Consider the following 15,854-nt stretch of genomic DNA (forward strand, 5'->3'; position numbering starts at 1 on the left):
AAGGGCTCGGGCTAATCTACCTTTGGCCGGGTAATTTAGCACCGAGTGAGGGCTACGGCTCGAGGTTAATGGAGGGATATAAGGATGGTTGTGTGTTGTATTGTAATATTTCTTATATTTGTTGGAATTATATTATTTTTAATTCTCACTTAGTAAGCACACACTTAACTGTTTGTATACACTATCATAAATTGGCTTTGGTTACTGGGACTTTTGAGTCTCATTATGTGGTTAACAATTTTCAGGAGAAGAGCCACGAGTGACACGTGGAGGAGTCCCAGAGGCTTAGTGGTATAGATCCACTGTCTCTTTTGGGTATTTAATTTATGATTTATAATGTGTTATATTGCCAATATTAGGGCTTTTTGTTTATTGTCAATTATATGAATATATAAATGTAATCATGTCTTTCAAACTATTTCTATTTTTGGTACAATTTGAATGACTGTAATTTTAATATTTGGTTTACTTTGAATTGGTTAAAATGGCATGATTATAAGGCCAAATAACTGGCTTGTGTTGAAAATTGACTAAATTGCTTATTTTACTTGTTGGGAGTATAAGGATGGACAATGTGATTTAGTTTACTTGTTGGGAGTATAAGGATGGACAAATGTGATTTAGCCTAATGGCATGTGGGAGGTAAAAATTTATCTGAAATGTTATAGTGTGTGAGTTGAAGCCAATTATAAAATATTTTATATCGAAATTATTGATATAAAAATGTGTTGGGTGGCTGTAACCCAACTATGGTTGAGTTAAATTATTAAAAAAAAATTTTTTTTGGTGTGTTACAAATTTTGGTATCAGAGCTACATGTTTCAAATTCTTATAAATTATGAAATTGTTATACATTAACCTAGTTTATTGGCAATATACATTAGTAAATCATAATACTTCTCCATTATTTTTCTTGTCTTGAGATTAGTGTTAACTTAATTATGTGACTTCCATCCTTTAGGAGGGGAGAGATGGTGTCTAAAACTAGGAGAGGTGGCGAAATTGCCGGTGATTCTATAGAGCCAATAGGAAATGACATACCTTCACTGCCACAACCGGAGCCCACACAGCAACAAATTGGGCAGGGCGAGCCCATACAGTCACAACTAAGGCAGGATGAGCCAACCATGAGGCAAATGATGGATCTACTATATAATCTTAGTGACCGCATGAAGAGACAAGAAGAAGAGTTGGCTGCTTTAAGACAATATAAGGAGAATGACAACCGAGAGGGAAATGGCCAACAAGAAGGAAGCCATACCAAGGTATTCAATGCGAGCCAATCTGCTGATGAAGGCTTACCTCCTTATTCTCACCATGAGACTAGTCCGAAGAATGTGAGTCTCCACTCTGACCAACAGACATCCACGATCACAAAGATCTGGAGTACTTTTCGTAAGTTTAATCCTCCTACTTTCGATGGAAATCTTAAGCCAGCGGTGGTTGAAGAATGGATAGATCAATTGGAGAGTATTTTTCGTATGGTTGTGTGCACTTCTAATCAAAAGGTGCAGCTGGCAATATTCCTACTACAGAAGAGTGCTAAGAAATGGTGGGAAACATCAGGACCGAAGGATGATTCCTCTCTTACTTGGGAAGATTTTAAAGCCATATTGTTCGAGAATTATTTTCCTACTGCACTGAGAGCAGAAAAGGAGGCTGAGTTTCATGCATTTCGTCAGGGTGATCTAGATGAGGATGAATTTATTGAACAATTCTCAGAATTATCTAAATACTCTACTTACCTCCAGAAACATGAAGACACGGAGTGGATGGCTGAACGATTACTAGAGAAGGCGAGGCCTGATCTAAGGGAACAGTTAGCCCCTTTTGAGATCAAGACATTCAGTGAGATGTGCAATAAGCTTCGAATAGTTTCTCGGAGGAAGAGAGAGGCTAGATTAGAAGCTGATAGAGAGAGGAGGAAAGAACCTCATGGGAAGCCCCCTATCCACACCAGACCCATTGGTGGAGTAGAGAAGAGGAGCAGTCAAATCTTTGGAGGCTTTAGAAATCAGAAGAAGAAGGGCTACTACCATAAGGGCCAAAGCTACAGAGGGAATCAGAGTGGAGTCAGGGGTCCTACAGGAGCCCAGCTACCTTTAATCCTACTTCCGGTGCTGCTAGTAATCAAGCATGCAGTAAGTGTGGGAAGTTTCATTCTGGTGATTGTTGGGTTTGTTACATCTGCCAGAAGCCTGGTCATATTGCCCGATTCTGCTATCAAAATCAGAATAGGGGTAATGATCAGAGACCTACAGTACCAGCACGAGTGTATGCCCTCTCTGGGCCAAGGCTGCTAACAACCCTAATGCTATCCGAGGTATAATCCGAATCCTTGATAATGATGTTTGTGCTTTGTTTGATTCGGGTGCTACACACTCTTTTGTGTCTGATGAATGTATGAAAAGATGTAAATTGCCTGTGTGTACCTTACCTTTTGATGTGAAGATTTCTACTCCTGCTGGTTTGACTGTAAGGACTGCTAAGGCATGTCTAAATGTAGAGGTTGAGTATGAGGGTCGAAAGACCACCATAGACCTCATTTGTTTGTCTTTGTCTGGGATTGATGTTATTGTGGGGATGGATTGGTTGTCTGCAAATGGAGCTGTACTTAATTGTCAGAAAAAGAGTGTGTCACTCTCAGCTCTTACTGTAACCCCTGTAGAGTCCCAAAGTCCTATGTTGTTGTCTGCAGCTCAAGTAGAACAGTGTATAAGAAAGGGCTGTCAAGCTTTTATGATTTTCTTCTCAATCAAGGCAGAGATTGAAGAAGGTGTAGATCAGATTCCAGTAGTGAGAGAATTCCCTGACGTCTTTCCTACTGAAGTGATCGGTTTGCCTCCAGAACGAGAGGTTGAGTTCTCAATTGAGCTCGTACCTGGTACGGGGCCTATTTCTAAGGCACCCTATAGGATGTCTCCATCGGAGTTAGCTGAGTTGAAGAGACAAATTGAAGAGTTGTTAGAGAAGGGGTTTATCAGACCGAGTGTATCACCATGGGGGTCACCGGTACTGTTTGTGAAAAAGAAAGATGGAAGCCTTAGATTGTGTATTGATTATAGACAATTGAATAAGGTAACCATCAAGAACAAGTACCCCTTACCTCGAATTGATGATTTGTTAGACCAATTAGTCAATTCAGCGGTGTTTTCTAAGATTGATCTAAGATCAGGGTATCATCAATTGAGGGTTAGAGCAGAGGATATCCCTAAAACTGCTTTTAGGACTAGATATGGGCACTATGAGTTCCTAGTGATGCCGTTTGGGTTAACAAATGCCCCAGCTGTCTTCATGGATTATATGAATCGAATCTTCAGGCCTTATCTCGATGAATTTGTTGTAGTCTTTATTGATGACATACTTATTTATTCTCGAGATGAGGTGGACCATGCTAGACATCTTAAAATTGTTTTGGAGATATTAAGAGAGCACAAGCTCTATGCCAAGTTGAGCAAATGTGATTTTTGGCTTAAAGAAGTTAAATTCTTAGGCCATGTTGTTTCAGAAGAAGGGGTAGCGGTGGACCCTAGTAAGATAGATGCAGTGATGAAATGGGAACAACCTCGAAGTGTGACAGAGATTAGGAGTTTCTTGGGTCTTGCAGGCTACTATCGTCGTTTCATTAAGGGTTTTTCACAAATTGCAATGCCCTTGACTAAGTTGACCAGGAAAGATGCTCCATTTATTTGGACGAACGAGTGTGAATTGCATTCCAGGAGCTGAAAAAGAGGTTGACCACCACACCGGTGCTCACCTTACCTGTTCCAACTGCTCCTTATACCTTGTATACTGATGCTTCTAAGAAAGGTTTAGGTTGTGTATTGATGCAGGAGGATCGAGTAGTGGCTTATGCCTCTCGACAGTTGAGACCTCATGAGGAAAATTACCCTACTCATGACTTGGAGCTTGCTGCTGTGGTATTTGCCTTGAAGATTTGGAGGCACTATCTTTATGGTTCTTCTTTTGAAGTCTTCAGTGATCATAAAAGTTTAAAATATTTGTTTGATCAAAAGGAGCTCAACATGAGACAGCGCAGATGGATTGAGTTTTTGAAGGATTATGACTTTGAGTTGAAGTATCATCCAGGGAAAGCTAACGTAGTCGCCGACGCTCTGAGCAGGAAGCTTGTACATACTGCTCACATGATGGTCAGAGAACATGAATTATGGAGTAGTTTTCATGCAGTAAATGTAGAAGTAGTCGAAAATCGTTTGGCTGCTCTACATATTACTGAATTTGAGAATAATTTTTGGGAAGAAATCAGAATTTCGCAGCAGAAGGACGATTATTTGAATAAGATTAGGGTAGAGATTGGGGCTGGAAAGGCTGAACATTTTGATGTGACCGATGATGATGTCGTAAGATATAAAGGTAGAGTGTGTGTGCCTAATGATACTCGATTGAAAAATATCTTACTTGAGGAGGCTCATCAGAGTAAATATACCATTCACCCAGGAGCAACTAAGATGTATCATGACTTAAGACGTGGTTGGTGGTGGCCAAGGATGAAGAGAGATGTAACTGAACATGTAACTCGTTGTTTGACTTGCCAGAAAGTCAAAATTGAGCATCAGAAACCAGCCGGGATGCTACAGTCTCTTGATATTCCAGAGTGGAAATGGGACAGCATTTCTATGGACTTCATTACAGGATTGCCTAGAACATCTTCTGGTCATGACACTATATGGGTAATCGTAGATCGACTCACCAAATCAGCTCATTTTCTTGCTACTAATATCAAGTATTCTCTCGAAAAATTAACTGAAATCTACATAAGAGAAGTGGTGAGATTGCATGGAGTGCCGACAAATATTGTATCTGATCGTGATCCGAGATTCACATCAAACTTTTGGAAGTCATTACAGGAAGCCATGGGTACTCGTCTGAGTTTTAGCACCGCTTACCACCCCCAGACCGATGGGCAAACGGAACGAACCATACAAACTCTTGAAGACATGTTAAGAGCGTGTGCCATTGAGCTTAGAGGTAATTGGGATAGTCACTTACCATTAGCTGAATTTGCCTACAATAATAGTTTTCATTCTAGCATTCAGATGGCACCTTATGAGGCATTGTATGGAAGAAAATGTAGATCGCCACTGTGTTGGACAGAATTAAGTGAGAGAACTGTTTTGGGGCCAGACATTGTTGATGAGACTACCCAAAAGATTGCTTTAATCAAGCAAAAATTACTCACAGCTCAAAGTAGACAAAAGAGTTATGCGGATAAGAGGAGAAGACCGCTTGAGTTTGAAGTAGGTGACCATGTATTTTTAAAAATCTCTCCGGTAACTGGTGTTGGAAGAGCTATTAAGGCTAAGAAGTTGACACCAAGGTTTATGGGGCCTTTTGAGATCTTAAAACGAGTTGGACCAGTAGCGTACCAAGTAGCATTACCACCCCAAATTGCTGGAATACACAACGTATTCCATGTGTCACAACTGAAAAAGTATCAACCAGATCCTTCCCATATAATTGAACCCGAGGAAATTGAACTCAGGGAGAATTTGACATTCAAAGCTGAACCAGAAAGGATTGTGGATTATAAGGACAAGCAATTAAGAAACAAGACCATTAGATTGGTTAAAGTAATTTGGAAGGGCACGACTCCAGGTGATGCTACGTGGGAGACCGAGGACAGTATGCGACGTGATTATCCTCGTCTTTTTGATTAAGTGAGTAGTTAATAGTTACTAATTTTAAATTTTGAGGACAAAATTTCTAAAAGGAGGGGAGAATTGTAATATCCCAATATAAATTTTAATAGTTAATTTGGGTTAATAGAAAATTAAAAAAAATAAAAAAATAAATAATTTAAAAAAAATAAAAAAAATAATAAAATAATATTATTAAATTATTATTATAATAATAAAAAAAAGAAAGGAAGAAGAAGAAGAAAACGAATTTGCTTCGTCCGCCGCCTCAACATTAACAATAATAAAATAATAATAAAAAAAAAGAAGAAGAAGAGAGAGAAAATAATTAAAAAATGTGGGACCCACTGAATTTTTATAAAAACTCACCTGTTCCTTCATTTCTTCATTCCTTCTTTCGTGCGTGAGCTTCGGCAGAGAGAGCATCTGTGAGCCAAATTCACCGGTGCAGGGTTTTAAGGTAAGAGTTTTTAATAGGATATTTAGGGTGTGATTTTAAGCTTTTCAAGACTAAGTAAGTGTTCTAAAATTTTTCTTAGTCATCCTTTTTCTTTTGTTTCTGAGTTTGTAGTGGTAGAAAATTTAAGATCTGGAAGAGGGATGAATTTATGTTGAATAAATATGGTTTTTGAGGTTGTTAGTAGTATAATAAATATTCTAGAGTATAAATTTATTGGTGATCTTTGAATTTGTGGCTTATGGATCAAATTCTAGACTAGATCTGAAAATATATGTTGATTTATTGAGGTTTAGATGATTATTTGGGATGAGAAATGAATTATTATGGCTATAGGATTATGATTCTAAGCTAGAGACTTAATTTTTAATTTTTGAGTATTTTAGGTACGAATTTATGAAATAAAAAGAAAATTTTGATAATAGAAATTAGTTTAGAAGTTGATTTTTAGATTATTAATGTTTATTGATAATTAAAAGAGGAGTTAAAAATTATACTTAATAGTATTAACTATAGATTTGTATTAAGATTGAGATTAGGAATTATGTTATATTTTTAATTCTATTATTAGAATTATTTTATTAGTTTCAAAAATTGAAACTAATATTTATAAATAATATGTTATTTGTAGATTGTATTACTGGTGAAGATTGTGGTGAGAGAGAAATTTTAAGGAATAATTTATTGAAAAAGCCACAAGGTAACCATGCTTTTAATTTGTGATTAGTGTTACTTCATGTTAATTGGGTGATTATTGAGAAAATTATGAATTTTTTTATTGTATATTGTGCATATATTATTATGAATTTGTTTGATTATTGTGGGAGGTGTTGGGAGACTTGCTATTGTTGTTGTATTTATGTGCCACGTGGTATGCCCCTATTGGAGCTCAATAGGTGGTTTGTAAGGGCTCGGGCTAATCTACCTTTGGCCGGGTAATTTAGCACCGAGTGAGGGCTACGGCTCGAGGTTAATGGAGGGATATAAGGATGGTTGTTTGTGTGTATTGTAATATTTCTTATATTTGTTGGAATTATATTATTTTTAATTCTCACTTAGTAAGCACACACTTAACTGTTTGTATACACTATCATAAATTGGCTTTGGTTACTGGGACTTTTGAGTCTCATTATGTGGTTAACAATTTTCAGGAGAAGAGCCACGAGTGACACGTGGAGGAGTCCCAGAGGCTTAGTGGTATAGATCCACTGTCTCTTTTGGGTATTTAATTTATGATTTATAATGTGTTATATTGCCAATATTAGGGCTTTTTGTTTATTGTCAATTATATGAATATATAAATGTAATCATGTCTTTCAAACTATTTCTATTTTTGGTACAATTTGGATGACTGTAATTTTAATATTTGGTTTACTTTGAATTGGTTAAAATGGCATGATTATAAGGCCAAATAACTGGCTTGTGTTGAAAATTGACTAAATTGCTTATTTTACTTGTTGGGAGTATAAGGATGGACAAATGTGATTTAGTTTACTTGTTGAGAGTATAAGGATGGACAAATGTGATTTAGCCTAATGGCATGTGGGAGGTAAAAATTTATCTGAAATGTTATAGTATGTGAGTTGAAACCAATTATAAAATATTTTATATCGAAATTATTGATATAAAAATGTGTTGGGTGGCTGTAACCCAACTATGGTTGAGTTAAATTATTAAAAAAAAAATTTTTTTTTTGGTGTGTTACACATATAGTAAAAAAGGGAACATGGTTGCTACATTATGATCCTAGTGAAATAATATATATGAAAGCCTTGTTCTTTATGAATTGGCACTTGTTTGATTATTACCTTATGAGTTGTATCATTATAAAATGAGAATGAAGTTGTAAACTTTTGAAACACGTTTAATGAATTGTTGTTGATCAATATGATGTGTGTGTATTGATGTGAACCATATAGTTGAGTTATGGTCATGAACATATTCATGGTCAGCTAGATGGCCAAATAAAAAGGGATAAAGATTAAATTAGCTCTTAAACTATGAGTCCAAGAGCGTTTGAGACCTTAAATTTAGTTTTTGTGCAATGTTCCCTTATAATTTTTGAAAACGGTGTAATATGACTTTAACTTTGACCATTAGTTGACTAAAAAATGACAAATAAAGGACTTTAAAAATTACAAGAAGAATAAAAAAAATTTAGTCATTTTTTATAATTTTTGGGTCTTTTACTATAATTTTTTGATTTTTTGGTAATTTTTAAGATATTTTTTGATTAACTAAAGGTCAAAGTTAATTTTTATTAATGATAAGGATTATATTAAAAAGTAGGAGGGATATATTACACTAAAGTTAAGTATAGAATTTTAAATACTCTTAAATCCTATGATTTAAAAGTTAATTTACTATTTAACTCTTAAAAAAAAGTAACTCTTAAAAAAATTTTTCATGCTAGATAGCCTCTAAGTGAGAATGGCAATTTAGGGTGGCTTGCTACGACACACAGTCAGACTGTCATGGAGACCACCTAATCGAAATACTAGGGGTAAGCAAAACCGAACCAAAATCAAAAACCAAATTGAACCAAATTGCGTTTGATCTGTTCGGTTCGGTTTATTTGGTTTAAAAGGTCAGTTCGGTTTTTTTAAAAAAATATTTTAGTTTGAATGGTTCAGTTCAGTTTGAGGATTATGAAACCGAATAAACCGAAGTAACCAAAATTAGTCAGATACATTTATAAATATTATAATTGATTTATATTATTAAAGATTATATTTTTTAAAATACTAATATCATATAAATTTTTTAAAGATTATATTATTATAATTATATTTTTTATAATTGTCCTTCACCTTTCTTTATCTCGGCCTATTATCAGTCTCGGCCCAGTCATACTCATCAGTCTACAGTCGTCACTTCTCGGCTCTCGCTCGATTGCTCTTAGAGACTTAGATCAGAGTCATTTAGGTTCAGTTTCTGTCTCCCACTCGGCCACTCCACAGTCCACCACACAAAGTCACGACTCACAATTCACGAACCCTAGCAAATAGCAATATCTGTGACTCTGTATCTCCATCTTGCACTCACTCGATCAGTGATCAATCGACGTCGGATCCTTTGCAGATAGTAGTTTGTTGGCTCCTCTCTCGATTTCGGCTTTGAGTCTCTTCTCTCTTTCAGCCCCACTCCATGAAGCACGAACTATAGATCGCCTCAAGCTTCGTCTCCCTCAACCTCCATCATTCTCTTGATCTTAGCTCATATCAGCGTTCATCACCCTTCGCCTCATATCAGCGTTCATTTCCTTTCATTTTCTCAAGTCCAATTTGTCTGAGCTCAGGCTTCACCTCCCTTCTCAGATAAGGGAAACTTATAGATGCAAGGTATGGTTCCAGCTAGCAACTTTCTTCATCTCATGCTTATCTCTTCTTCCTTCTCTAAAATGTCTCTGTTTTTGTAAATGCAGGCTCATGTGTATGTTTTCCTTTTTTCTGTGTTCAGATTCTTGAAGCAAGGGATGCGCTTCTGTAGAAACTCTAAGAGAAGAGAAACTGTTAGGTGGAAGAACGTGAACAATTAAGTCCGGATCAAGAGTAGAGGGAAGACAATATAATAGGACGTGGCAGGCGACTGGGTTCAGCTCAGTGAAAATTCAGAGAGAGGAGGTGGTGGCGGGCGCAGGGCTGTCCATTCTAAAGGTAAGGATTTGAAAGATGAGTCAAATGATTGGCTTGCTGTTGATGATTTTTAATTAGATTTATTGATTAATTCAGTGATTGAAAAGGTTCAACTTCTGTCCTAATTCTGGGGCTCTGTATTTAGAAAAATTTTACAATGGTGTAAAGGATTTTTTACTGAGTTCTCCCAACTTAACTTTTGAGAAGTGTGTTTGTTTTGTTTAATGGTTCAGATGTCTGCCTCCCGTGAAGGTGAAGGACAAAATATCACTCCAAATAGCCAAACACTAACTCTATCTTCAACATCTAATACTGAAGTGAGTTCAAGAAAAAGGAAGGCCATACAGCCAAGGTCTGAAGTTTGGGAGCATTTTCACAAATATGTTAATGAGCATGGAGAAACCAAAGGTAAGTACAATTATTGTGAAAGGGAGTTTTTCTGTGATCCAAAAAGGAATGGGACTACTACACTTAGAAATCATATGGGTGTGTGTAAGAAACGGCCTCCTCCTGAAGAAGGCATACAAACCCACTTAAATTTTGGTATAAATGATAATGCTTCTATTCTTGCTAACTGGAAATTTGATCAAGAAGCAATTAGGAAATCTTTGGCAAACATAGTTATAACTGATGAACTTCGTTTCAAATTTATTGATGGGTTTAGGTTTAAATGCTTTATGGCTGCTGCTCAACCAAGATTTAAGGTTCCTTCTAGATGGACAGTGGCTCGTGATTGTTTTAAAATTTACATGGATGAGAAAATTAGATTCAAAGACCACTTGATTAGAAACAAACAAAGGGTTTGTCTAACAACTGATACTTGGACTTCTATTCAAAGAATCAATTACATGTGTATTACTGCTCATTTTATTGATGTTGACTGGAATTTGACTAAGAGGATTTTGAATTTTGTTCTAATATCTAGTCACAAGGGGAGGGATATTGGAATAGAAATTGAGAAGTGTTTGTTGAATGGGGAATTGATAGAGTGTTTACTATTACGGTAGACAATACTGCTTCTAATGATGTTGCTTTATTATACTAAAGAAAAAATTTTAATTGGGGCTTTTCTATCATGAAGTGTCAGTTTTTACACATGAGATGTGTTGCTCACATTGTAAATTTAATTGATGTTGATGGGTTGAGATTAATAGGGAGTTCTGTGAAGAGAGTTAGGGAGGCTGTTCAGTTTGTTAGGCAATCTGCCCTTAGGATGAAAAAGTTTAAAGAGAGTTGTGAGGATGAGAAGATTCAAAGTAAGAGCCTTTTGACTCTAGATGTCTCTACTAGGTGGAACTCCACTTATTTAATGTTGGAGGTGCTCAAAAATTTGAGGCAGCTTTTAAGAGGTTTGAGGACAAAGACCCTTACTTTTGCATTAATCTTGAACAAGGGGAGGGGGTACCTGATGCTGCTAATTGGAGGAATGTTAGAAGGATAGTGATGTTTTTGAGTCATTTTTATGAGATGACCTTGCGTGTGTCTGGTGCTTTTTATGTTACATCCAATAGCTTGTTTTATGAGATTTACATGATATATCGCCTTTTGGATGAATGGACAAAGTGTGATGATTTTGAGCTATCATCAATGGCTTTTAAAATGAAAGAAAAATATGACAAGTATTGGGGAGATCCTTTAAAGATGAACCAACTCATTTATATTGCTGCTGTTCTAGATCCTCGATATAAGTTGGAATGGGTTCAATTTGCTCTTTGTAAAATGTTTGATGATGAAGGTGAAAATTTGGCAAAGCAAGTGAAGGATGTTTTCATTGCTTTATATCATGAATACAAAGAACATGTCTCTCCCTCTAAGCAATCTGAAAAGGAGCAGCTTGTGGATGAAATCCAAGCTGATTTTGGTGATGAGGATGACCTTGCTATGAAGGTTAGAAAGTTGCTTGAATCAGAAAAGAGAAAATTTTTAAGTGACCGCCTTGGTGGAAAAAATAATAGGACTGAAGTTGATAAATATTTGAATGAGAAAATTGAAATAGATAGACCTAACTTTGATATCTTGGGCTAGTGGAAATTGAATGGTCCTAGATTTCCCATTCTTTCAAGGTTGGCAAGTGATGTTTTGACAATACCAATATCCACAGTTGCTTCAGAATCTACATTTAGCACTGGAGGACGTGTTTTGGATGCATTTAGGAGTTTTTTAACTCCTAAAGTTGTGCAAGCCCTTATTTGTGCTGAAGATTGGCTTCGTCACTCCATTCCTGTGGTTGTGGAAGAGAAATTAGATGATATTCAAAGGATTGAAAGTGGTAAAAATTTTATAATGTTATGTATGTGCAATATTACCTTTAAAATTCATTTGTTTATGATTTAATTTAACTCCTAAATTGATTTATTTGTAGATTTTCAAAGAATTGGATTAGAATCAGCAGTGGATATAGTTTGAACTCGTTAAGGTAATTCTTCATTATTGCTGTCCATGAAAATTAGTTCATGTAGTTGTGATCTTTGTTTTATTATTGGTTTTTATAGTTTTCTAACTTCTAGTGCCTGGTGGACTGTTAGTTCTTGTTGCTGTCTTCTTCTAGTCTTTTTGGTGGTTAGTTTTTTAATAAGCTTGTTCATTTTTTTAGTTTTGTAATATTTTGGCCAGATGTTTAACTATTTTCTTTTATAACGTAGGCTGGAACAAAAATTGTGTCATTGACAGCTAATAACATGTGATGATCTAATGGATTAGTTATTTTGGATTATGTTAAAACTCTTGAACTTATTTGCAGTTTTTTAAGGGATTATTGTTGTTATTTGATGGATTATTTTGGATTGTTAAGAATTTATATTAGGTAAATTATCAATTTATAAATTATGTGTCTTTTGCTCAGCTTCTTCAACTTATAATGACTGAATTTGATTATTTTATTTTTTGATATTTCTAGATTTTACAGCCTCATTCATAAGGTCTATTTAAAAATCCCTTGATTTCCCCTTTAGGATTTGGTGTTTTAAATTATTTGTTAATTAGCATTTTTTTTAGATAAGCCCAAAATGCTGTCAAAAAAGGCCCACAATGTTGTCAAAAAAAGCCCAAAATGCTTCCAAAAATAGGCCCAAAATGTTGCCAAAATTAGGCCCAAAGTGTTGTATATAAGGCCCAGTAATTGAAATACAAAAACCGAATTGAACCACTAAACTTTGGTTCGGTTTCACTTCGGTTTTTATAAACCTTCGGTTTGGTTCGGTTGAATAGTTTGATGAATTTTGATTTTTCGATTCACTTAAATCAGAACTGAATCGAACTGTTAGAACCGATACTCACTCCTACAAAATACAGATGACAAGGAATGGATCTTCATTACTAATCATTCTGATCTTAAATGTAACTACTTTTTTGAAACTTTTAATAATTGATCATTATTGTAAGATCTCATCTATTTTTGTATGTCATATTAATTTTATTTTTTTTCAAAATAATCCAAATTAATGCCCCTATTTGCATAACTATCAGCCATTGGTCCAGCTAAACGGTAGGGGATTCAAAAGAGGTAGTACAATTCTTTTTCCACATTAATCGCAAACAACAAATTTAACCTTTGAATTAGATAAATAGCTTGCAGATATAAGACTGGATATAGTACTTTTCTTTTGTGTTTTTTTTTGGTACTTGTAGATAGTATTTTTTTTTTGGTTCAAAATTATAAGAGATTTTTTTGATGTTACCATCTTTATAAATATAAGGAATTTTGATGTTTTTTATGAGTAATTGACAAGATTTTTTCAAAAAATGACCTTAATTAATATTTGAAACTAATGATATTTTCATATTAATTTTTGATTAAGTTATCCTATTAAAGAGTAGAAATGAAAAGAGAAAGTAAATCTTGATGAGTTTTTTTGACAGTGAAAATTACTTAAAAATGCATTATAATTTTGAATAGTTAAAGTGTTTTAGTAAGAGGAAATGATAGATACTCCTTCAGTTTTCTTTATAAGTTATTTCTATCAATTTTATCAATATCAATAAAAAAAAGAAATAAAACTATATAAAATTTTAAATATGTCCCTCTATAACAGATTTAAAAAGTGATGTCTTACCTTTTCTTTTTTATGAAAGGTAATTTTAGAAATGACTTTAAAATTTTACTTAAAAAACTGATCATGACTTATAAATGAGATTAAATAGATTTTTTAAAATGTACTTTATTAATGGAATAGGAGCAAATAGATCTTACAAATTGATATCACATTTTATGACAGTTAGATTGAAAAAAACATTTCAATGATAGTTCAAATTCTTGTTGGAAGAAGTGTTCATATTAAGTAGCCAACTATGCTTTAAATATGGTTGCTTCCAATAAAAGGACACTTATATGCAATAAAAAAAAATATAGTTTCAAAGTGCAAAAAAAAAAGTAACAAAATCACATTGTATGAATTGAAATAAAAATATTAATCAAGAATAATAATTATTCGAGGCCTAATTAATACTAAATTATTTGTCGACAGCTAAATTTCATTCTCTTGTTTGATGGAGATTTCGTGAATGAGATATATAATACAAATTTTCAATTTTCAATCCGTGAATCGTACCAACACAAATTGTTCTTTATAGAAATGGTCATGATCATGACTCATGAGAATACGATAAAGGCCCTTTTTTAAAAGGCGCACCTAACCCAATAAGATTCACCAACAACGTGTGAATCTCACCTGAAAAGCCTTTCACTTTATTTCAAATTTCAGCAATATTATAATGAATATATATAATTAATACACATACGCGAGCGCACGGAATTAATGGAAGAAAAAAATAAAAAATACATTACGTCTTTTTTTGTTTTTTGGGACAAGAAGGAGCACAATTTAGCCACGAAACTAAGGGTCTTTTTGAGTTTTTTTTTCCCTTCAAAAGTCTATTTAAATTATGTTTGAAATATAATTTTTTCAAATTTAATAAAAATTGCTTCTCGCAAATGGACTTTTGTAAAACATAAAAAGAAAAAACAAAACATGCACTGAGCTTATAATATGTAAATTACCAATACATAATTACGTACACCTTTTCTTACTGGTAGGGTTTTCTTTTAGTAAAAAGGGATAGTTATTTACAGTATAACAAATTAATATTTTAATTTTTATTAGAAGAAATGTTTAATCGTGCTTTAAATAAAATTATTTTGTCTCAAAAAATACATGTGTTTGGCATGAAAAAAGGGTTACGTTCTTTCCTCTCCTTTCTATGAAATGCTTTACAAAAGATATAAGTGATTCTAATTATAACAATTTACAAGTCACCTTCTATAAAAAATTTATAGTTGATTTTATAAGTCATGATTCATAAAAAAAAATATTTCATTATTTTCTTTTAATTTTATACTTTCACAATTTTCAATGGTTAGATTAGAAAGAAAAAAATTATATGAGAAATAAAAGATTTGCAAAGATTACTCTGTATTTGATTAGGTTAAATTAGGAAATTTCTTTACTTTTTTGGACAACATAAAAAAGTTTAACCACAATAATTAGAAGTGACTCATAAATAAAATTAGATGTATTTTATATAAGTATAAAATATTTTATATTTACTCTTTAATTTTAATAATATTCTTGAAAGTTGAAACTTGAGAAATCATGATCACCTTGTGCAAATAACAAAACCCTCTAATGTTTTTATTGGCTGCAATTTTTTATGATAATATTTATATCTCTTCAATTAATAAGCATATAATTAAAAAATTGAAATATTTTTTAACATATAAAAAACATAATTCTCCCTCCCATTCTTAATATGAGGCAAAATTATAGTAGTTAAATTTTGGCAAAATAAGATTAATTAAATTTATTTAACATTTTCATCCTTGTTTATTTATCATGATTTGAATTTTTAAATAATAACTTACTATACTTATTAATTTCAAAGAATGGTAAAATTAAAAAGTTTTACATTTTTTATAACTTTAAAAATATAACTAACATTTTTTTATAAGCACAAAGTTAGTTACCTTCATATTAAAAACTGGCGATGGTCTTCTTGAAATCATTTGCTATGACTAGAAGTTTTCAAATAGCATTCAACTAATATTGGGGGCTCTTCATTGTGATATTAGCTTTTTAATTTTTTTAATTTTTCTCATGCTCCTTCCATACT

At 33.6% G+C, this 15,854-nt stretch overlaps 1 protein-coding gene across 1 annotated transcript; it reads left to right on the forward strand.

Annotated features, from left to right (window-relative positions):
• Positions 1-1,349: 1,349 nt before the first annotated feature.
• On the forward strand, positions 1,350-2,018 carry LOC129312174 (uncharacterized; the record flags this gene model as incomplete). The annotated part of the gene is made up of 1 exon (XM_054954797.1): positions 1,350-2,018. A coding segment is annotated over exon 1 (537 nt), but the record flags the coding sequence as incomplete, so codon positions are not given.
• Positions 2,019-15,854: the final 13,836 nt, after the last annotated feature.

This window comes from Prosopis cineraria, unplaced genomic scaffold (assembly GCF_029017545.1).
Source record: "Prosopis cineraria cultivar Desert tree isolate PC_DT_omini unplaced genomic scaffold, ASM2901754v1 PC5, whole genome shotgun sequence".
NCBI classification, from domain to species: domain Eukaryota; kingdom Viridiplantae; phylum Streptophyta; class Magnoliopsida; order Fabales; family Fabaceae; genus Prosopis; species Prosopis cineraria.